Source organism: Siphateles boraxobius, unplaced genomic scaffold (assembly GCF_051911475.1).
Source record: "Siphateles boraxobius isolate OS27281-9 unplaced genomic scaffold, OSU_SipBor_1 68, whole genome shotgun sequence".
Lineage (NCBI taxonomy): Eukaryota > Metazoa > Chordata > Actinopteri > Cypriniformes > Leuciscidae > Siphateles > Siphateles boraxobius.
Window position 1 is genome coordinate 12,452,100 of NW_027509195.1, and position 23,651 is coordinate 12,475,750.

Here is a 23,651-nt window from a genome sequence, read left to right on the forward strand (position 1 = left end):
ACTTCTTTCAAATCATCATGCTCATCCTCACCGCGAGTTCTCTCTCTTCCCAAATGGTTTATTTGTAGACCACCCAAAAGCCAATTAACTCCTCCCCCTCTCATTAATATTCATGTTCCAGCGTCGTTCCGAAGATGTTATTGGTTAGGTATAAAGCCGGTCGCGTGAGCGTGAACGGATGAAATAACCTGTCAATCTCAACAAGGGCGGGATTTGCCAAGCCCAGATATATGTAAAAATACCATTCACACGCTCTCAGTGGCTGTGACACGAGAGAAGGGGCATTTCGAAATATCATATTCAAATCAGTCTCCGGCGAGGGACGGAAGAAGTGCACAGTTTGAACAAATGGAGGAAGATAGCAATGAACAGATGAAACCACTCTTAACCACAGTAAGCATAAATTTATTTGTTGTTGTCTCTTTAGAGTTGAGAGTTTGGATGCCTAGAGCGTTTCTGCGCGCGTTTATTTCAAAGAAAGAAAAGGGTCGTGGATGGGGGTAATGGATGGTGGAATTGGTTTAAAGCATCACTTTCTTTTGGTTGTTAACGACCCAGGATCATCCACATTGTCTTAGTGGACGTGAAATGTGTTTGTTTTGAGATTGTATTGCTGTGGAAATGTACTTTCATTGTTTTGGGGTGATCACGCTGCTGCCAGGAAGTGTCGTTTAACGTTAGACCATTGCGTCACAATAACGGTGAAAGACGAGCGCATTAGACTACGAATCTCTCTCTCTCTCTCTCTCTCTCTCTCTCTCTCTCTCTCTCTCTCTCTCTCTCTCTCTCTCTCTCTCTCAAATAAAAATAATTTGAAGTATTTATAAACATACATAAACATACACGTTATAATTTTTGTTGTGCTTTATTTTCTTCCTTCAAATGAATGTCCTCGTCTTTATTTGCCACATTTTGAAAATACTGTTTAGCAACATACTTCGCAATAATGAGTATTTATTCTCTCTATATATATACATTTAGTTTTTAGCTGAGATGATCTGCTGTTTAAAAAACAGAAATTGTCCTCTGGTTGTATGTCACTGTCATTTTTATCACTTGTTATGTTTGTCAAGATAGGACTATTATAAAATGTCAACCCAGTTAACATGAATTTGTATGGTAAACAATTGATAATTCTCTCTCTCTCTCTCTCTCTCGTTCTCTCTCTCTCTCTCTCTCTCTCTCTCTCTCTCTCTCTCTCTCTCTCCCTCTGCTATTACTGTTTACTTGTAAGTGTGCACTTACTCCCCTCTCCCCCCCTCTTTAAATTGAAATTCAAAATGTGCCTTATTGACATGACACTGACAGTTGTTACAATGTATTGCCAAAGCATTTCTAATGTTTACAGTGAAACTGAAACATTTCTAATGTTTCGCTTCAGAAAGCCTTTATTAAACGCCTGGAGCCGTGTGGAGCACTTTAATCATGAAAATATGCACGTTTATGCACTTCAAAACAGAAACAGCCATTCACTGCCATTATAAAGCTTGGAAGAGCCAGGACATTTTTTTTTATTTAACTCTGATTGTATTTGTCTGAAAGAAGAATGTCATATACACCACCTAGGATAACTTGAAGGTGAGTAAACCATGGGCTAATTTTCATTTTTGGGTGAAGTATCCCTTTAAGTGTGAGTATATTAGCTCATATAGGCCTAAGTAAATACATACAATGCTAATAAATTAAGTAGTAACATCATAAGTGGAACACTAAATTACAGTAAGCAGTGGCTGAGAGCTTATTTTAATTGACATATAAATTGGCAGTGTGAATATTGTTACATTAGTTTTATCTTTTCAAAGTGTGTAAAGCATAACATAAGGGCTTATATTTTCATAAACAGTAACCAGTGGACCCTCGCTACACTGATTTTTTAAAATTTATTTACAGTTTTACACTTAAAGTATTGGTAATACTTAAAGATAACAGTCTCTGACTTGCTACCATCATTCTCTTGTGTTTTTCCATCAATTGTCAGCCTCATGTTGGTGCAGGTATGTTGTCTGTATTATGTAATGATGATTAAGGTTCAAATGGCAAATCTGAGTTAGACTGGAATCCAGATAAGGAAATGCTTGTACGTTATTGCATATTAGTATGTATATTGTTTAGACGTCGTTAAACAGTTAACGTTCTATTTATCGGAAAATTTGGAATGTCCAGAGTTCCTGTTGTGTAACAAAGAGTAACAAAGATTGTTTTAATTTCCTCCTGTTGCCTAGTTCACTAATACTCATCACTCAGGTGTCTTCAGGACAATGATGCTCCTCTTCTGTTCTCTGCCGTGACTCTATCGGGATATTGGCAATGAGGGAAGACTTCATGGTTCGTTGAGTGTGTGGTAATGTTACAGCACTGGTTCAGAATGGAAGATTAGACAGGAAGTTTGTCATTGTTCTCTGGCTGGAAGATCAGCAGCTCATGGGGCAGCTGGGACCCAGTCGACAATGCTGTTGATAAAGCCACAGAGGGCACAGCTGTAAGCTCAGCAGGTTTAGCTGGGGACAGTAGCATGAGGCTCTGTCTGTGACCTGTCTGTGTACAGTAGTCAACACAGTTGCTCTGTTAACTCACAGCTAATTCACAAGTCTTTCTGGTTCCATTTGTTTACATATGTTGAGGGTGATATCTCAGAATTGATCAGACGTAAAGTTGGTACAATGTCTACACTTGCGTTAATTAGGCCTAGAGAGACTCTGGAAACACTTTTATTTTGATGGAGAATCTGCAGAATAGATTTAAATGTAACAGAACACTGAAGTTTTATTTTGGATCACAAATATTTAGTAAATGACAAAAATATTTCATAAATGAGCGAAGAAGTGGTGAGATTTTTTCACATAGATTCTCTATATAATCTTAAATCACATGTAAAAACAGTCAGCATTCCTTCAGAAGTGTGTTTTGTTGTTTCACATTTTTGTGCCGTAAAAGATTTTGTTAATCTTAGATGAGAGTTTGAGTGTTCAGCAGTGCAAAGTCTGTTTGCCGGTGCCTAGTATTAGTTTAGTCTGTTTTACGGTTTTTAAAAGCATATCTGAGAGAAGTATGGTAACACTTTACAATAAGGTTCAATTTGTTAACATTAGTTAACTATATTAGTTAACATGAACAATGAGAAGTACTTCTAAAGCATTTGTTAATATTAATAAATGATAATTTCAACAATTACTAATACATCATTGAAATCAAAAGTTGTTTTTGTTAATATTACTAACTAATATTAACAAAAATTAATAAATAATACTGTAACAAATGTATTGCTCATTGTTAATTAATGTATAAACTAATGGAACCTTATTGAAAATTGTTAACAGAATTAATATTTGTATAGGCTATGTTATTTCAGTATTTTATTCACAAAATTCTGTGGCAGTAGAGCTAAAAAATCAAGATGGCATCTGAAAGTCATGTTTGGTTGTCAGTTTGTGTGCAAAAGTAAGTTTTTTGACCAACATTTTCCACTTTTGATGTAATTCCTACTTTCTAGTGATAAAATTAGTTACTATTGTAGTAATTAAATATTCACTTAGCTATCACCAAAGCTCTCTTTATTTTGTTATAGATCATTAAACTATTACATTGCTACAGAAGTCTGTCCGAAATCAGTTTCGTGCGGTACATTCGTGCACAAACGTTTCCTGCGAAGTCATTGCCTGATAGGACAGCTTTTGGACGCAGCCAATCAGTGATGCTGTCTACACTCGACAAATCCCTGACAGTAAACCGATGCCTTGTTCTATTTCTGACATACTCCAAGCACTTGCGCTACTTCTGACATGAAGGACGAATGGATTTGGAATATTCGCTTTGTAGACAGCCTCTAGTTGTTGCGGCACAGAGAAAGATCCCAAATTCAGTTCTCTTCCTCAGCTTATATGGCCAAATATGTCAAAATGCCCGTCTTGTCTAGTATTCACGTGAACACTGTCGGTTATGTCTTAAATGAACGTAAACCGATGGAAAATAAATTGGATGTTTCCAAAGGATCCGTGCATCGGGTCTTGTGACAGCAGCCTAATAATCCTGCTGCTGTCTATGTCATTTAATGTTATTCAAGAGGAGAAAGAGGAAGTCACTCACTGCTCTTGACTGAATAACTTTTGTAACTTTAATAGTCAGTGTATATTTATTTAGTTCATACAGTGAAGACTAGCCTAAGCAGTGCTTTTTTACATTCGATCATTTAATTTCAGTTGAAGTTCTTGCTTGAATGGTACTGTTAAATAAACCTAATGTAGGCCTACCTAAAAAGAAAAATCAAATGTGGGAATGTAATTGGTTAACTTTTGCAAACGCTCAGGACATCAAAATACAATATTCGCTTATTAATCAGTGAATTCTTGAAGCATGCAATTATATGGTTTGTCTGAGAGAAAATTCTTAGACACAAATGTAACAGTGGTTCCTCCTGCAATAGAATGGGACTTTTTTTTAATGTTATTATCCTTCAATGAATTCCCCATCATTCATATAGACTGCACAGTTTTAATTACAGGCATTAACAGCTTCACTGGGTGAATGGCACTTTTTCCTACAAAGGTAACTCTGTTGTCAGGGGTAAATTCTTCCTCTTCATGAGCATAGTATCAGTGTGCGCTACTATGGCATAGTAGCATTTTGTCTGTGTGATAGCAACATTTGTTCTCTTTTACTCATTTGATATAACAACTGTTACTGGACTTCTTTTTTTTTCTCTGACACCTTTATATTGCAGGAACTCTTTAGTCCAACTGTACATTTTTGGGTTAACTAAAAACTCTCCCTTTACTTGTATAACACACCCTTTATGGTCATCATAGTTTCTCACAAAATGTTAACTAATAACTGATTTATGGAATGTATAGAAATTATAGAAAAGAAGTCTACGTGCAATGATTTATTATGATTCTTATAATAATCAAAAAGGTGTGGACACTGTAAATAAGAGATTGATTGTGCTACACAGGGTTATATTGATTATATTGCAATCATATAGTAGCCTATATTGCTTCGTGCCCTTTAACACCTTAGGGCATTCTGTCCTTGCTACCCAGCGCTCAGGCCATGTATAGCTCCAGTGCTCGTGGAAAAACACATGCACGGCACGCTCACAACAACACACCCTCACACACTGAAACAGCTCTCGGATATAAATATCGCCGCTTGTTTAGGTCTTTGCAACCAGGAGTGAGTCTTGCAGGATTCTCACTCACTTCTGCTTTCTAGTCAGAGTGACGGATCTTGGTAGAAGCAGGCTGCCATTTTTTAGGAAGTGCGTGGAGACTTCCTCTTCTACAGATCCTGATTGTAGCTTGTCATTCATTTTTGCTTTTAAGTAGCCTAAATATTTTAATGCTTCAGGTTGATCTTTTGATCTTTGGTTTTAACATCTTTATTTAGGGGACCATATTTATGAGCTATATAAATTATAATCAGTATCTCCGGACCTGAGCGTCTGCTTTATTAAAGCTTTTGTGATCTTTAGTGCAGTTTGATTTTTCTCCACTCCAAGTGATGAAGTTTTAAAGTTCCTCCCCAGGGTCTATGAAAAATGCAGGACTTCTGGGGAGATGTTGTGAATTTGAGGACCACCAGAGGAGCTACGATATTCTCGGTATGTTTTTCTTTGACTCATTGACTTTTGTGTATCTGACCTAATGCAGCTTTTACACTAGTTTTTTTACACTAGTTTTGAGCTTGGCATATGACCCAGATTCTGAGTAGCTCATCAAATATGCTTTGGCTTGGTGCAAGGGTTCTGTTTGAAAATATTGCCTTAAGAACACAGTATAGTGTGTTTAGTAGAGCTGCACGATTCATTGTTAAAAGATCGCAATCTCATTCCTAAATGACAATTCTGTCTATTAAACCTTTGATAAAATCACACCAGAACATTCAAATCTCCGTTGATGCTACAGATGAGCCAGAGAGAGCAGTTGTCATTAAGTATGAAAACGCTTCAAAAACAGTCTTCACCCACAGTATTGTTATTGCTGTGTTACAAAGAAAGTATCACAAAACTGGGATAAAATTTTATAATATACAAACACTGATGTCTTCGGAAGCAATCATAATAGAGAATTGAATCATTCATTCAGGAGATTTGTTCAAAACAATTCTGATTCATCAAGTAATGAAAACAAGTGAAGTCTTTATGAGTAAGTCGTTGAATCTTTCATTCAAACCGATATTTTAAAACTATTCATTCAGATTCATTTAACAGTTTAAATATACAGCAGCAATTAACATTTAGTCAGAACCTAGTAAATTTGGCTAGGCCTACATGTTATTTTGTTTAGATGTCCGTTCAAAATCGTTGGAGGATCGTGATCTCTATTTGAAACAAAAAAAAATCGTGATTAGTTTGACATTTAATTTACATGAGATTGAAATTTTGTGGCATTCTGATGAAAAAGGGCAAAGCGTGTCACTGGTCTCAAGACACCATGCTTGTCACAGGTTGTTACGGTAAATTCTAAGTCCACATTGTACCCTTTGCTGCGTTTTGCCCTTTGGGATGATATCTGACGCCATGGCACTCAGGAATGTTTGGACAGGGGCCCATGTTGAGACAGAGCCACCTTGGGGTTTTTTTATACACGGGACTGTACTGGAATGTACAGGAAGAAAACATATTTATCTCACAGCATAATATAGTCTAGCATACTTTGATACACTTTGATTCCAGTAGTATCAATGTGTATCCCCATGAATGTGTCAGAAATGTGTTTTGTGTGTGTAACCACGTTCTACAGGCTAAAATCTATGAATACTGCGCATTTGTACCAATCCAATGTCACAGTTTTGGGGTCTAAACGCTCTCTCACTTGCCAAATACATACAACAAACAGTGCTAATATAATCTTGTCCCCGCTATAATTTCAATAAATGTACAAGTCACATCAGGCATCAATAATTATAAATGTAGAGGTGAGATGATCGTATAGACTACTTGTAAAAACATGCATAGAAAATAATATAGCATTTAAAACAAAACAAATTATTTTCCCACTGGTTAATCGACGTGTGACAACATCGGCAGCGTCAACGCAGATCCGATAAAAAATATCACCAGCGGGGGTTTTTAAATCGCTAATTTTAATGGAAACGTAAAAATGCACGCGTCAGCACAGGCATTCATAATGGCGTGTACGGATGTGCACATTTTAGTTTCACTTTCAAATTAGCGCCAATTCGGGCGGATTGCTTGAATGGTGAGTTCATTAGCCTATTATACTTAATAAAAAACACAACAACAATAGCCTGACGTCATCACACTCAGATTCTAGTCAGGATGTGAGTCTGATACTGCTCAATTGGGCTGTGATTATGGGGCGTGTGTCATCCGAACCAGGAAATAAAAGACCTCTGCACTCAATTGGGTAGACCTAGAACCAATCGGAGCAACGGGGTAAGTGACGTATGTTGAGCAATAGATTAAAGTTGATAGATTAAACTTTTTCCGAATCCCGTAGGAAGGACGGCAAAAAACATATTTCCCAACGACAAATACCTTGATCGCGGTTCTCTATTCCTTTTTTAAAATTAATGCGCTGTCTATATCTTCTATAACACACGCGATAGGGGAATTTACACAACTCAATTCTCCAGCGGCAGCCATGAATTCAACCCAAGCACTCTTTGATGACGTGGATGGTTACGTTACCGTTGCTTATCTGTCCATCATCATATAAAGCCCGCCCTGACAATTTGACTGGTCCGAACTATTTTTTGTTCAGGCATAATAGCTCCTCAACGGATCGAGTCCACTGAACTTCCCGACCTATAATTTTTGTGGGGGGGGTTCGGGCTGGCATCCAGGCTACAACAAAAAAACAGTGCAATGACAAATTTGCTTAAATAGGTTCTTTGACACCAAATATTCCGCAGTCACCTTATCAGTCAGCTCCTCGCTTTGCTGCGACCCTCGTTCGGCTCACAATTTATTAAGCAGACACGTTCAGTTTAATAGTGTCTGTTGTCTGAACTGAACTAAATGATTTTATATAAAAAATAAATAAATAATCAAATTGATTTGACCGCAGTGGTCAAGTGATGCAACTGGTGTTGCTTCTGAACACCGATAACACAGACTATCGTAGCTAGCAAGCCTAGTGTACATTATTGACCCTAACCCTAGTCAACACCCTAACCCTTTCTGAGAACTGTTCTGCTGATAGGTATTTTAAGGTAACCTCATTGATGATTCAGGACATGTGGCAGCCCTGGGACTATTGTATCACACTATTGGCTTTCTCACATTGTGATGGCCAGTGTCTCACAGTGTCAGTTGGTTATGGCAGAATTTATTTTTACATTGTGCTCTTTTGAAAGAGCTCAGTAAAATATGCCCTGAAATAGTTTGGGGGTAAGAATAGCTGTGAATGTGATCTGACCAGAGTTACATCATCCTTGTCATGCAGCTGCCCAGAGGACGTAGTTGCGGCTATTGTTTATTTTAAAGTTCTAATATGCAGGTTGATTAGTAAGGCTGATTCATTTATTCTTAGATTTTAGTTAAGATATGTTTAATGTATATACATATATATATATATATATATATACATTTCTCTCTCTCTCTCTCTCTCTCTCTCTATATATATATATATATATATATATATATATATATGGAGGGAATGCGCGTGACGTCACCGTCAGCTGGAGTGATTGAGGCCACGCCACACTGAGTGGCAAAAAGACTGAGCGGCAGCATTGGTTTTCAGCGTGAATGCCGTGAAAAACACAAAAAACACATCTAAAACGGGAACGAGCTTAGCGATTGACTGTACAACTACATTTGACAAGAAATCTGAGGTATATTTTTACAGACTGCCGAAAGCTACAGAACAGAGAAGCAAATAGATCGCTGCAATTCATAGAAACAACTGGACTCCAGGCAGCGAAAGGTGGATTTGCAGTTATCATTTTTTGTCAATATGCTGAATTTAGTGGTAAAATCATTCTTTATATATTGTATTGTTATAAATTGCAGTGACAACTCATCAATCAAATATTTATCACTGTATTATTCTGTATAATTTGACATTTTTAAATAAACACTGACAAAAAACTATACAAGTTTTAAGTCTAGACGATATGATGATATATATAACATTGATATAAGTGATCACCTGGATTTAGACCTGCCTATATTGTATTTATATAAAGCGTTCACAGGCAAATTTGCTGTATTTATTTCGCTGGTGTCAAAATCAGGCACATATAAATGTCAGGAAACACGATTCCTGGCTGCATGTCAATATCCATGGATTACTGGATCTTTAGTAAGTTGTAAGGAACACTATATTGAGTCCAATCTTTAGTTTAAACTTATAATCGTTTGTTTTACTTGCGTTTTCGCAGTTTCCCCTATTAAATCCAGTCACGCAGCTGCTCTTCTGCCACTCAGTCCGGCTGAGGGGGCGTGTTCCGGCGGGAAAGTGACGTTAATGCATTCACTCTATATATATATATATATATATATATAATGTTAAATACATATATTTCAGTGATGTGACAGGAAAAGAAGGTTTTCTCACAGACCTATGCATCGTTCTGTCGGGCAAGTGCAGCAGCAATGGTTGGGAATTGTGGGAATTGGGGTATTATCTGGGGAATTGAAACAAATACGCAGTAGAAGGACTCATGCATAGTCCTGAGAATACCCTGGGTCGCATCTGGAAAAATGTCACAATCACCATCTCCAATACACCAGCTCCTTCTACAGCGACCACCAAAATGTTCTCATAGACATGCGGGGATCTCTTGGGAAATTCTGGACAATGTCTAGTGCGCACTCTTATGTCCCCCAAGCATATTTTAGGATCCTTTCTAGGCAGCAAGTGGAACATTTTTCTCATTTCATGATAATCATTGTGCCTGTAAATTGTGGCTTTGTCCTGATAATAGAGAAAATGGAGTTAACTTGGTTTGGGCCCAATTTAAGCTCATTGTCTTTGTATAAAAGTGAGTGGGCAGCATGTAAGAATTCTAGCCGCTCGTTTACATGGTCACCAAACGTGACTCAACATTTTAAACCGATGTGGTTGGAAAATATTGTGCAGTAGACGTATTATAGACTGGAAGTGGACATGTGCAGCATGCATTTAAAGAAGTTTAGTCTAAGCCCGGACTTAGACAAAATGATACTTAGTTAAAGCGTCCTGTGTCCTAGTCCCTGATGATGGAGCATCGATAAGCAAGGGCGGAGAAACCATTATCATTTGTGGGGACATATCCCCATCACTTTTTAGGAGACAATAATTATTTTCAAAGACTAATGCCTTAATGTGACCCCAACACTTTTCAGATCTTCCCTGCTTCCCTTCACAAAAGACAGGTGCCAACTGACAGCAGCTTTTAGTTGATAATATGGTCTTAAAGCACGTCTTATTTTAGAGACATGTTATTATGGCCACAGGTTAAACATATTTTTTTTTTACTTTCTGATGAAATTGTTAGTGGTGACTGATGCCAATACATCATATTTTGATATTTAAGTGTTCAATTGTTGATGAGCAGAACCATTTTTGATACAATAAGAACATGATCATTAGACTGCAGCATCAAAATCAAATGCATTATGAATAATTGAATAAACTTTTTTAATTCTGAACAATTTGAAATGTCTATATATATGTGTATGTTTGTATACTAATAAATATACACATATATTTAATGTATTTGGCTACAATTTATGTCACAATTTAAGTTAGAGTACATGACAAAGTTTAATATTTTAGGTTAGGAGTTTTTTCCGATCCCAAAATCTTAGTATGAGCAATAGTAATTGTGATAGTTGCCTCAGCCACTAATTAGCTTAATATTTCTGTGGGCATGCCGTGTGTATTTCAGTTTTTAGTTACTCTTTTTGGCTGAGGTAGCAGTGCTGTTCATGTGACGCAAAATGAACTCTAGTTGTTTATTTCCTTCAGTTTTGTGCCAAGGAGAGCATTTTCAAGAACAACAGTCTTAAGCCCAATTATGTTATAAACTCTCAACTATTGCACAATTCTCAATTACACAGATGAAGGCAGGAGTAACTGGAATGGCTGCCCCTCGTGTTGCCATGGATTGTTTGTTGACTCTGTTGTGATACATTCATCCGCCTTTATCTCTCTCCATTCAGGGCAATGATGAGGAAGCTGTTGTTGATCAGGGGAAAACCAGCTCTACCATCCACACAAACTTTGAAAAAGAGGAGCTTGAAAGTAAGTCACTCCCCCTTTTCACATAACCTCCTCCTTTTATTTACTCCTCAAAATCATATGCTTTGTTTATCCTCAAGCATACCATCTGGTCTTTTGGGACATGGAGGTCTACAGTGAATTATATCTGCGGTTCTTTTGCATTTGTTAATTTTGGGAGTGTTTTAAAGCACAATGATTAAAACCATCAACCCCCCTCAACCTCATTTCACTCTTTGGCTGAGTTTCAAGAGCTTTTTGATCTTAAACGTGTCTTATACTTAATAAACCCCCCCCCCCCCAGGCTTTCTCATGGCATGTTTCCAGGTGATCTGATCCTGCTATTGGCCTTCTGCATGTGTTCTGGAAGCTTGTACATGTTGGAAAGGAGGTACTAGGTGTTTGGTAACAGCTTTTTTTCAGATGAGTAAGGCAAGGAATGTCTAGAACTCTCAGGAACTCAGTCTTAAAGTGACTCGTACATAGTGTGAGTCTAACATATGACCTACATCTGGCTCTTACAATAATGGCATTCACAGTCTGGGGATTGATTCCCTTACTTTGGCGTCAGTGAATGAAACAAAGCTGTAAGTAGCTGCGGACCAATATGAACTGATATATATGCATTATTAATCCAATTCAAGATTGAAATACAAAATTTGTAATACTGATTATATACATAAACAGACCAATTTAATGTTGACAAATGTTTTCTTTATCTTTGTTAAAAATAATCATTACATATGATTATTTATATATTATTAATATTAATATGTTTAGGTATTAAATAAGATGTTAGGTATTATTCATGTATTTCTATATTCATTTACATTACATTACAGTTCAAAAGTTTGGGTTCGTAATATTTTTTCATGTTTTTGAAAGAAGTCTCTTATGCACACCAAAGTTGCATTTCTTTGTCTAAAATACAGTAAAAACAGTAATATTTTGAAATATTAATTTTAAATAAATAAAAGTTTCTATTTTAATAAATTTTAAAATATAATTTATTCCATTTAAAGTAGCATGTTTGGGCTGTGCTGCGCTGGCCTCCCGCTCACTATAATAGCATTACAATGGCTTAGACAACAGCTCAAGATCTAATTAATTAAACTGGGCCTGCTCGGGTCATGCATTTGTGCCCTCCAGCATTAACTTCACTCTATTTCTCATGTAAAACACCATCTTGCACTGAATATTCCTGTTTGTTCTCTTTCACTTTCTTTATGAAGGCCAATGTAGTTTTTAAGGGAAGTAACAGGAAATCCTTTGCATATTATTCACATTCAGTAAAATAATTTTAAAAAGCATATTTCTTGCATTTCTTAGCTGATTCAAGTTCTTTAGCACACTGTTTAATCTGCTCTTTTCCATACAGGGAAAGTAAATGGTGACCTCAGCTGTCAGCAAGATTTTCAAACCAATATTTTCAATATTTTATAAATATTTTCAATATTTCTTTTAAACGATTCTCTACACAAAGCTATTATGCGGCTGCAGAAAAATTGGAATATAGTGCATAAATCATATCGACTACTTTCATTGTCCTTTTTGACACTTGATAACGTCAGTTCCCATTTACTTTCGTTGTATGGAAAAGAGCATGAGCATTCTGCCTAACATACTTTTGCACTTTACATGTGGATGAGTAAATGAATACAGACTTTTTATTTTATTTTATTTTTTTATAAATATTGCTTTAATTTATAGACCCTTAGACAGGATTCTTTTGTTATCTTTGTTCATGCCGTTCTGCCAGACACATGTAGTGATATAATCGTAGCAGACGTAGGTCAATGATTCATGTCATTTTGGTGCCAATTTTAGCTCTTCAGCTTCATGCTCTTTGATATCTTTATCATTTTCTGTGTTTTCCCTGCCGACTGAGTGCCTTGGCTGATTATTATTGTAATTAATTGGGACAAGGATGTGTTTTCACTAGGGCTGCACGATTTGGGGAAAATGTCATATTGCGATTATTGAGGTCAAGATTGCGATATAATAAACAAATGGTTTCATGAGTTACTTGCTTGGTTCTCAAGTAAAATGCACACACAGATTAGTGAGAATGCTGAAATGTGTATTTCTCAACTCAAACCAGCAACAACAACTGAATGCACAGTGTTTTCAAATTAAAATATTATTTTTTACAAAATTAAATAATGACATCTTTGCATTACTGCAAACTTGTTATTGTCTCAATAGTACAATATTATAAAACAAATACCTGTAGAACAATAAATAAGAACATTTGTATGCTCACGAAAATAAGATATTTTGAACATTCTGTCCAGACAAAAAGCGACATTTAAGCAGGATGTGTATTGTGATTGTCAAAACATTTGGTAACTAAGCAGATTTTTGTGAAGTTAAGTGACAACATGTTATAATGTTTACATGGTACAATGACTGGTAGGCTACTGTTTTTATTATTGCTTGACACAAATTTCACGATTTCAATTCAAAGCTGTGAATTGATTTCGATTTCGATTCATTTGGATAAATATTAGGTACAGTAGATGCATGTAAATTTTTTTCAAGAAAAAAGTTTTCTCACCTAATGCTGCTGTAAACATACAGAGACCCTGTCAGCTGGTATTATTATTAAAGGTTGAAAATAACAACTCAAATTAAATATAATGTGCTTTTTACTAGGCTATAATAACAACGTTATTAGTCTGTCGGTGTCCGTGTCCTCTTTGCTTCACGATTTTTTCTCTGCATGAGAAAATGCGTGTGTGGTGTGAGAGAGTGTGAAAAATGTCAATTGAATGAGTGAGAGTTGGCAGCCCTGCTCTCTCTGCTCAGTGTCGGTTATCTTATAGCCAAAATATCGCCATTTAACAGAGGTAGAATTTTTTTCTGGCCACCAGTTCAGTGTCCGTCTGCTCGGCGTAATCTTCACCTGTTCTCCGCGCTGCTCACTGGAGAAAGTCAGACGTGACCATACGCGACACACGTGCCACTGCCTAAACTGAAACGGACTGCTCTTCTTTTTATTAGCGGTGTAGGAAATGGGCAAACAGCTCTCATTGAGAATGGGTTGTCTTGTCATGTCCAAATGACGCAGCATTTTGCGTCATATAATCGCATAGGCTTGACATCGCGATTGCGATCTGATTAATCGTGCAGCACTAGTTTTTTCAGGCATGCAGCTCTGCAAAGGGCTGTTGTTTTGTAGCTGGTGTTTTGGGGAGTGTTGAGATAATGTGGGAGGAAGGTTTAGTATTGGTCGTCCCACCTCCACCCCCCTTTCTATATTGCTTGCCAATGAATGTGTTGCTTTGTATCCACACCATTATTTTCTTCTAAATCTAAATAGGGCACTGTAATCTGACTACAACCATCCAATTGCCATTAGAGGCTTAATTTAGATTTAATGATGTGCTTTGGAGACCTTTGACCCCAGTGTGGAATACTGTTTGCGTCAAGTTGGGGAATACATGCTTTAAAGGATTGATGCACATGAGATAAGTGATTTGCAGTGCCTCTATGTTTCTGAAAAATTTGCTAGATGTTTTCATGAGCTGTTGTGGCTGACAAAGTGTGTACATGAGGCTCAGCCTCCCATGCATTCTCCGCTTAGACAAGCGTGTGAAACTGGTGTAGACACAGCAGGCGTTTGCACAGACCACACATGTGTTCACACACTACCCACGCTGACACTATGAGCGCTCCCTGCACAAAACTGGGCTGAATGAAGTTAGGTTCAAATTGCTTGTTTTTTTCCCTTTTCTTTTTGACATTATTCTTGTGACGCATGCAGCTTCTGCTTCCCAGAAACCTTCAACACAAAAACTCAAGCATGGGTGGCAGACTTAAATTTTAAGTTAAGTCTTAGTTAAAAGACTTAACTGTCTCTTAACTGCCAGAGACAGTTAAGATGTTATTTATGTCTTTTTTTTAAAAAGTGCACCGGGTTTCTAGCACAGTTTGTTCACAATGTCATATTGAGTTTAGGAGGGTTGCTCTGCAGAAGTTTGGGACATGTGTACTGGAACATAGGAGCACTTTTACTCAAGGGGTTTGGTTTTAAAAATACCGGCCTCCATGATACTACAGTTTTCTTGGTGGATATACAGGTACCGTATTGGTTTTCCACCGATATAAGATATTTTGTCTTTGTATTGAATGATATGGGATATTTAATTGTGCATGCTTATCCCCCCTATTTTTACATTTAGATTACTTTCGGCATAATAACTAACCCTAACCGTAACTCTATAGTAAATACATGTAATTATTTAATATTACTCAGTACTTATTTGAGTAAGTACAATGTACAGTATCTACGTCACCTTAAAATAACATGTAACCAAAGTTCATGTTTTGAGAACATTTATAATTTAATAACACTTTTAAATGTAATATTTAACAAATCTCAAAATGAATATCCAGTTATCATATTGTATATTAGAATATTGTGATGCTTAATTTTGCTTGTAACATTTCAAATTCTATATTGAAGTTTTAGGGTTTCATTTTTAAGTTTTTTTAGACAACTTGCTATGTCTTTACACACCAGCTAAATTAAATTAAATTAAAGCGACCAGTAAGTGCTAATATAAACCTGTGCTTATTATTAGTGGATGAAGTCCATGTGTTTTGGGTAGATCTTGTGCTTTATTGTGCATTTGTTTGCAGTTCGCGACTGGGAACCGGGAACATTTTTATTTTTGTGCATTGAAATGTGGCTCAGGAAGTGCTTATGAGATTGGCAATTCAGACAATGAATAATTCAGCTTGTGTGTTTGGAACATTGCTTGTATGTTGTATTTGGTGTCTTTTCTTTTCCTTTACGGACTTTTAAACGGACTACTCTCACATGCAGTACAGGACAGGTGGATAAAGTCTTTCTCTTTATAGGTCACAGGGCAGTTTATGTGGGTGTTCATGTACCTTTGGGAAGACAAAGCAGACGTAGACATCGCCATCGGGGTCACAAGCACCATCGGAAAAGGAAGGATAGAGGGTCTGAGCGAGAGGATGGGAGAGAATCACCAGCGTACGGTAAGAATAATAGTCTAGACTAGAATGTCTCAATTTAATAAAGGAATGGTAATAATTTCCTGTTTATTCCTGTCTATTTTGTCTAAGTATCTTGACTCATTGGCATTGGTCTCTCTCACTCTTGGCTGCAGACACTCCCTCACAGAGGGTCCAGTTTATCCTCGGCACTGAGGATGATGATGAGGAGCACATTCCTCATGACCTCTTCACTGAGCTCGACGAGCTGTCCTTCCGTGACGGAAATGCTTACGAGTGGAAAGAGACAGCCAGGTGAGGACACAAAATAAAGCCTGAGAGTACATGTGTGTATTCGGCAGTGTTGGGTAAGTTACTCAAAAAAAGTAATCCACTACTAATTACTACTTTATTTACTACTTTATGCATGTAAAAAGTAATCGGATTACTTTCAAGTTACTTTGAAAACCTATTAAAACTACAAGAATACACTACAAAGTGAAACTCAGTTCTTTCCGTAATTTTATATTGCAGACATCCCAAGTCTCCCGGAAGTTCCGAGAGTCTCCCGCATATTGATAGCGGCTCCCTGATGCCAGCAAATTAGTTAAAATCTCCCGGAATCTAGAGCTAGTGAGCAAGAGCGCGCATGCGAGACAGAAGAGACTGTGCTCCAAACCGTGTAGCGCGTGCACGGTGGAGAGGGAGAGAGCTAGAGACCTTGCGTGTGTGTGTGCCTCATGAAGCGCGTTCTCAGATAATTCATTAAAGCGCATGCTCATTAACTGACGCAGCCGGTCAAACGTGATTAGAAATGCATTTTACTAAATATATTTTTTCTTAACAATACATTTGTAATGCAACTAACTTAATTTTATTGGCATCAGTAACTGTAATCAAATTAAATAAATTTTAAATGTAATGAGTTACATTTCTGCGTTATCATGAAAAGTAATTAGAATACAGTAACGTGTTACTTTGCCATTTTGAAATTATTTGCTTTGGCTGATTAACAGAACAAAAGTGTACCAGTTCCAAAATGTTGTCAATGGATACCCGATTTTGCAAATTGGGTATGAATATGATATAAAACACATGTAACTTTTGTAAAACTCATGTAAAAAATGTAATGCCCTCTTAAATTTACAAGTGGCCACTCTGTTCTCTAGACATGGACTTCCGCTTTGGTCTTAAAAACATAATGGTATCATTGGCCCCAAAAAGTATTTGGGCACGTTTTAAAATGTCTGAAAGTCATTGCATTTAATAACAAAATATCAAACCAAGTGGCATATATTCTGCTAACAACATAAAGCTATACCTTTCATCAGAAAACTTTTCGTTGCCATTTTCACAAAGACTTTAGAAGGACTTAAAAAGATAGTTTTGTATTATGTAATTTCCTCTCAAGTTCACCACATAAACTATGGACAACCTGAACATTTGTCAACCAGAATGTGTCAAAATACTTGTCTTAATACATAGTCAACATCAAATCCTATTTGTTGCAGGTGGTTGAAGTTTGAGGAGGATGTAGAGGATGGAGGAGATCGCTGGAGTAAGCCTTATGTCGCCACACTTTCCCTGCACAGCCTGTTTGAGTTAAGGAGCTGCATCCTCAATGGCACTGTCATGCTGGACATGAGAGCAAACACCATAGAGGAGATAGCAGGTAACATTTGGCTGTTAGATAAACGCTTACGTCTCAGTATGAACACAATGAACGTCTAAAAATGAGGGTCTCTCTGCTACCAGACATGGTATTGGACAACATGGTGGCGTCGGAGCAGCTGGATGAGAGTTTGAGGGAGAAGGTGCGGGAAGCCATGATGAAGAGACATCACCACCAGAATGAGAAGAAGCTCAGCAATCGCATCCCGCTCGTACGATCCTTCGCCGATATAGGCAAGAAACATTCAGACCCGCACTTGCTTGAGAGGAATGGTGAGACCTTTTGCTGTGCTTAACTTTCTTTCTAATATTTATTAGATTCTCTTAAATCCACTACTTATTGATCCTTTGTTCCCACTCAAAAACAAGAAATGAAGGAAAGTAGGGGTGCATAGGGTCCTTGTGCCTGTGGCCAGCTGTTGTTAAAGACGCCCGGCAGGGAGTGTATGTGACTAGATGTTCGGTTTCTTCTGTGCTTAAAGCATTGAATTTGAATGTGAAGTGCATGGTGCATTTCATTGACTGATTTTAGGCCATCACTGTGTGCTGTGTTGGTTGCATTTCCTGTCTTTACTCGCACTAAAAACTTTTTCAATGAAGAGCTCAAGTGATGGTGTTTTCATGGTCAAGGCCTGTTCCACAAGAAATGCTTGAACCAGCTATGTGACAGAACAGCGGCGTTATACAGGAAATAATTATGCGTTACTACGGTACATTATATATTTAATTATATTTTATAAATATTTATTTATATCGTCTTGATGTCTAATTTTCATGAATAGTGACATACGGTATTATTAAAAAGTTTGGGGTCAGTAGGATTTTTTAAAATATATTTTAAAAATAAGAATTCTCATACTCCACCAAGGCTGCCTTTCTTTTAATAAACAATATAGTAAAAACATTCATATTCCGAAATATTGTTAAACTTTTTTTGTGAGTGGAACTTTGGTTTTACTTTTTAACAATTTAAATTAAAATATGAATTTCTTTATGTAATTTTTTTAAATGTCACTGACCCTAAACTTTTGAACAGTACCTTACATACAAATGGTGATTAATATACGTTGAGCGTAACTCAAACACCAAAATCTATTTTTGAACTGCTTGGATCATTTGGATTCAGTCATTCAGGCAGAGTTACTGAACAGAAAGTGCTGCATGTTTGTTTCACTGCATATTTGGAACTAGCTTCAAACCCACCTCACAAATAAATTTTTTCAAGAAAATATTATTTTTCTCCTTTTTTTGCTTCATAACTTGTATAGCAAAAGATTGTATTGATTCCTAAATATAATTACCGAGCGTTTTCAAAATAAAATTCTGCTTAGTTGAGTGTTGTATTACAAAAATAGGCTCTGTTGTGAAATGCTACTTGAGGGCTGCTTCTGTGAAACAGGCCTAGCTCTGATTCTTAGAGTTGAATGTGTGTTCTGTGATAGCAAACTACCAGCTAGCCTGATTTATTAAAATGATGACGATCAGCGTGTGATGGTCATGTTTCTGGGTGTTGAATCGTGACTGATTTGTACTTTCCGTTCTTGCCGCCATACTTCATTCTAACCTTCCCAACTCCCTCATCTCAACATTTTTGCTTTTATTTTATCATCAATGTCATTTTATTCCATCTGCAGTCTGTTTACTTTGTTTTTCCCCTCTTCATACTTTTCCTCATCCTTTTTGACCTCCTGCACTGGTCCCATCAGGGGAGGGTCTCTCTGCCTCCCGTCTGTCCCTCCTTAGACGTTCCTACTCCACCTCCACACCCCCCAGCTCGCGCCGTCCCTCCAGAGACTCCCGCAGTTCCTGTTCCTCCATCATTTTCAACCAGCTTCTGCCCAGCGCCAACTCCACCCCTTCTGCCACCCCCAACGGCTCCCCTTCCGGCACCCCTCAAAACACCCCCCCTACCGCCCACCGCGCTTCATCATTTCTCCGCTCCCCAGGACCCACTCAGCAGGGGCCCGAGCTGCTGGTGGCGCAGGGATATAGAGAGGACATTCCAGAGGTCGTGGTGTTCCCGCCCGAGGAGGAGGAGGAACCGCAGTCACGGTCTTTCGCCACTCAGGATGAGAAGGTTGTTCATGACCCGAACAGGCTGGCACAGCTATTGCCCCTACCGCAGTCAGGCAAATATCCAGCCCATCAGCATGATGTGTCTCCTGCATGATGCATTTGCTCAGCCTCACACTCTTTTTATATTTGTCATGAGTGTTTGAGTCCAGAAATTAATTAGATTAGATAATAAATCAATGTGCTACATTGTGTTCCAAGTAGCAACGTGCAGTTTGAGTATTCTGTTTTATGGTACATACACTACTATTCAAAACTTTTTTGTTATTTATTTTATTTTATTCCATAATAAAATAGAAAACAGTTATTTTAAATTGTAATATTTCACAATATTACCGTTGATTCTTCTCTTTTGATCAAATAAAGGCAGACTTTGTGAGCTTAAGAGACTTCTTTCAAAAGCATAAAAAAATTCCTACAGACCCCAAACTTTTGAAAAGTAATAATATATAAAAAACTATTGAAAAATATTATTGTGTAATATAAAATTAATAATGTGAATGTAAACCTGAAATATCTCACCAACATCTCGCTAAACGCAAACTTCAGCAGGGTGTGTGTGTGTCTGTGTTTATACATTAAATAAGCTTACAGTTTAATCATAAAATATATTATTATATAATATATAAATATATTATGTTAACAAAAAATATTTAAAATATATATTTTTCATTCATTTTAAACCCAAATCTGGAGTATTCGTCAGTTAATAAATAAATAGAAATAAATAAATATATTTGACAAAATAGAAAAATTACACATGCAAAACAATCTGATTATTTAATACACGCTACTTTCAACACATTACCTCCAACACTCTCTCACATTCCCTCCTATCTCTTTCTGACCTGTCTGAGTCCCACTTTTCCCTCTCTTACCCTAAGTATTTTAATGTCTTTCTTGTCACACTGTGTCCCCACATGTTTTTCTTGAGATTCACCATGTCCAGTCAATCAGATATTTTAAAAAGAGCTTGACTACCCATATGAGACATTTAAACTCAGCACCCTGTTTTATCTTTCCCTGAGAATACACACATGTATACAGAACATCCAGTAGCAGCACCTGCAATGCTCATGTGTTCTCTTTGATGTTTTATATAGTTCATTTTTAGACCAGAATTCTAAGCATTCTTCAATGTCATGAAGTACTACAGTGGCCTCAAAAAGTATTTATATTTGCACCTCTGACATATTTATTTTTGCATTTTATTAATACAGCTGTCAGGGTTTGTTAAAAGTCTTCCACAGTCGATGAGAGCACAGGGTTCTGTTCTAGCAATTGGGGCATATGCACAAGAAACCAGATCAATAAAACGAATCCCAACAAATTAAGAAAACTATAAAAGGTGGTGGTACCTTACAGTTGCTAATAAATGATGTCATGCCGAGGAGCAGAAAGCTTCCTGTGACACTTTAGGTCATTGGCCTCTTGGAATACCCTTAAAGTGTAAACTGAGCCTGTTGAAATGGGAGTGGGTGATGTCATGGAGTTGCTTCGTGTTGTACATTGCTGCGTTCATGTTGGCAGAGTGTGCAGCTCGCAAACCTCAATTCTGAGTGCCTGACCAGGTCCTAGCAAGGAGGCAGTGACATTAAACAATTGCGATGGCTGATTCGTCCATTCCATGTGTTTACAGGGAAGACCATAGAAGGAGGGTCATTTTGCTCCCTTTATTTTTAAGTTAGCATGACGTCAAGCGGCAGGCTCAGATAGCAGGAGAGTTTGTTTCCATGAAATGTCATCCCAGGCCTACACAGTTTTACTGTGCCACTTAATGGATATTGGGAGATGTTTTCGATCGCTGTGTGAAGCTAAAATCCTCACAGAAGCCAGGAACAGTTTGTGGTTGCCTCATTTAATGGTTTAGCCTTAATGCTCTCCTCAAATGAACTCATCCTGTCATTCCATAAAAAAGGTTTGAATTCTATCCAACAAAATCTGTGGGTTGGAAAATCTGAAAGATCACATTCTAAACTTTTAAAATTCAACCTTACAGCATAGCATCCATGAGCGTACACACTGCTGTGTGATGTTATCCAGAAAGCATGTGACCTGCTCTGCATGTCCACACACTAGACCACACAATGAGTGTGCAGTTAACCTTTCCTGCATATTACAGCTCAACACACATATAACACTGTCCTCCACCACTTTCCTTTTTTTTTCATCCCAACAGGTCTCCTTGCATCCCCCCAGTCGGCCCCAGGGAGCCTGGAGAACAGTAAGCCAAGTGAAAGCCGTATGAATGGCGCTGGTGGCAGCCGGGAAAACAGCACTGTGGACTTTAGCAAGGTGAGCTTCCTCTGCAACACATCCTGTTGTAAACGTTGTGGATAGGCATCACTTAAAAGAATAGTTCAACAATGACATTTGTGTCATTATTTTCTCATATTTTTTTCTCTCTTGGCTTTGGAACATAATAGAAGATCTTGGACGGGAACGTTCATGCTATTTTCCATGCTACTAAAGTGCACAGTGACCAGGGGCTGCCAAGCTCCCAAAGAAAAAAACAACCTAAAACCACAGTATTTATATTACAGAATATACAGAATATCAAAAATAACTTTCAAATGATCATGAGACCTACATTATTTCTAGTTCATCTACCTATTGTCATTTAACTGTTATAAAAGAAACTTGACTGTGGCATGTATAATTTCTTAATCCCAGTGATTCATAGTAAGCCTGTTTGTGAAATAATTGTTGGATAAGAAGGATTGTTTTACACGTTTTAATATTTTAAAGCACTGTGAATAATGCTTTGTGTAATTTGAAGCACTTTTGGACTTTTAACTCTTTCCCCATCATTGACGGAATTTTCTGACTTTCCGTGTTTTCACTGTTATACGGTAGGGGGCGCTTTTATACATATTCTGAAAGAGTACTGAATCTCCTGATCAAAACACAAGTGAAAAAGAAACTGAAACAAGCAATATCATGTAATCTTATGCATGTGTAAAATAACGTGATCACCAAGATTAAATGGCATATAAATCAAAACTGCCTAATGTTACTGAATGAAATGTCCATCCAGGATGAGGTATCGGACTGTACAAGCATTAGGGGTGTTGTTGGATTAGATCTACTCAATGTTTTGAACATCATCAATGTTTTGATCATCGTTCTGAATCCGATCTGGATGTAGTATTTGACAGTTGTACTATAAAATTGTTATTTTTTATTAAATACTCTATTTTTTATTTTAAAATACAATCGTTTTATTACAGTAGTAATACATTTATTTTGTTTATTTTTACTTTTTTATTTAATAATAATAATAAAAGCGTTATCACAATATATTTTGCAGCCCTACAAACAAGCACAGCAAACCTGGAGCTCTTAAAACGCATTTTAAATCACAATTTAAATAGCGCTTTTTTATCAGAGAATTTTTTCAGCCCTAGGTTTTGTTTTTTGTTATCAGTCTCAGAGAATATTATATCAAATACAGGCCATTATCTTGTTATCTGCTTTAAAATATAAATAATTATCAGTTGTCCATATCAGCCGAAATTCCATATCAGCTCTTAACCGTTTCGGAGGGATTGTTTTCACCACCAACACTTTTGTTCAAATGTCACTATGTAATTCAGGCTTTTCACGGAGGTTGTAAGTGAAGGATGGAGGTACAATTTATTTGGACAATGGTGCAAAAAGATAAGAAAAGAAGTAGTAGACCTCAGGGCAAAATTTTGAAAGCATTTTTTAAATGCATCAAATTACCAGTTTAATTAATGGAATGGGATAGTTCTGAACATAAGTCTCATGGAA

General features: G+C 37.1%; 1 protein-coding gene across 18 annotated transcripts in view; it reads left to right on the top strand.

The window, feature by feature from the left end:
- The first annotated feature begins 254 nt into the window (after positions 1 to 254).
- Positions 255 to 23,651, top strand: part of slc4a7 (solute carrier family 4 member 7) — a 46,061-nt gene continuing 22,664 nt past the window's right edge. For 4 of the 18 annotated variants that reach the window (XM_077214853.1, XM_077214848.1, XM_077214850.1 and 1 more), the window contains exons 1-8: positions 5,109 to 5,596; positions 11,111 to 11,192; positions 16,035 to 16,178; positions 16,310 to 16,448; positions 17,645 to 17,805; positions 17,889 to 18,038; positions 19,511 to 19,933; positions 22,057 to 22,172. In XM_077214853.1, coding sequence (XP_077070968.1) covers positions 5,534 to 5,596; positions 11,111 to 11,192; positions 16,035 to 16,178; positions 16,310 to 16,448; positions 17,645 to 17,805; positions 17,889 to 18,038; positions 19,511 to 19,933; positions 22,057 to 22,172 — 1,278 coding nt within the window. In that variant the 5' untranslated portion in view covers positions 5,109 to 5,533. Of the gene's footprint in view, positions 394 to 5,075; positions 5,597 to 11,110; positions 11,193 to 16,034; positions 16,179 to 16,309; positions 16,449 to 17,644; positions 17,806 to 17,888; positions 18,078 to 19,510; positions 19,934 to 22,056; positions 22,173 to 23,651 lie in introns of those variants that run through there. The other 14 variants (XM_077214847.1, XM_077214855.1, XM_077214849.1 and 11 more) reach the window with 6 other exon arrangements.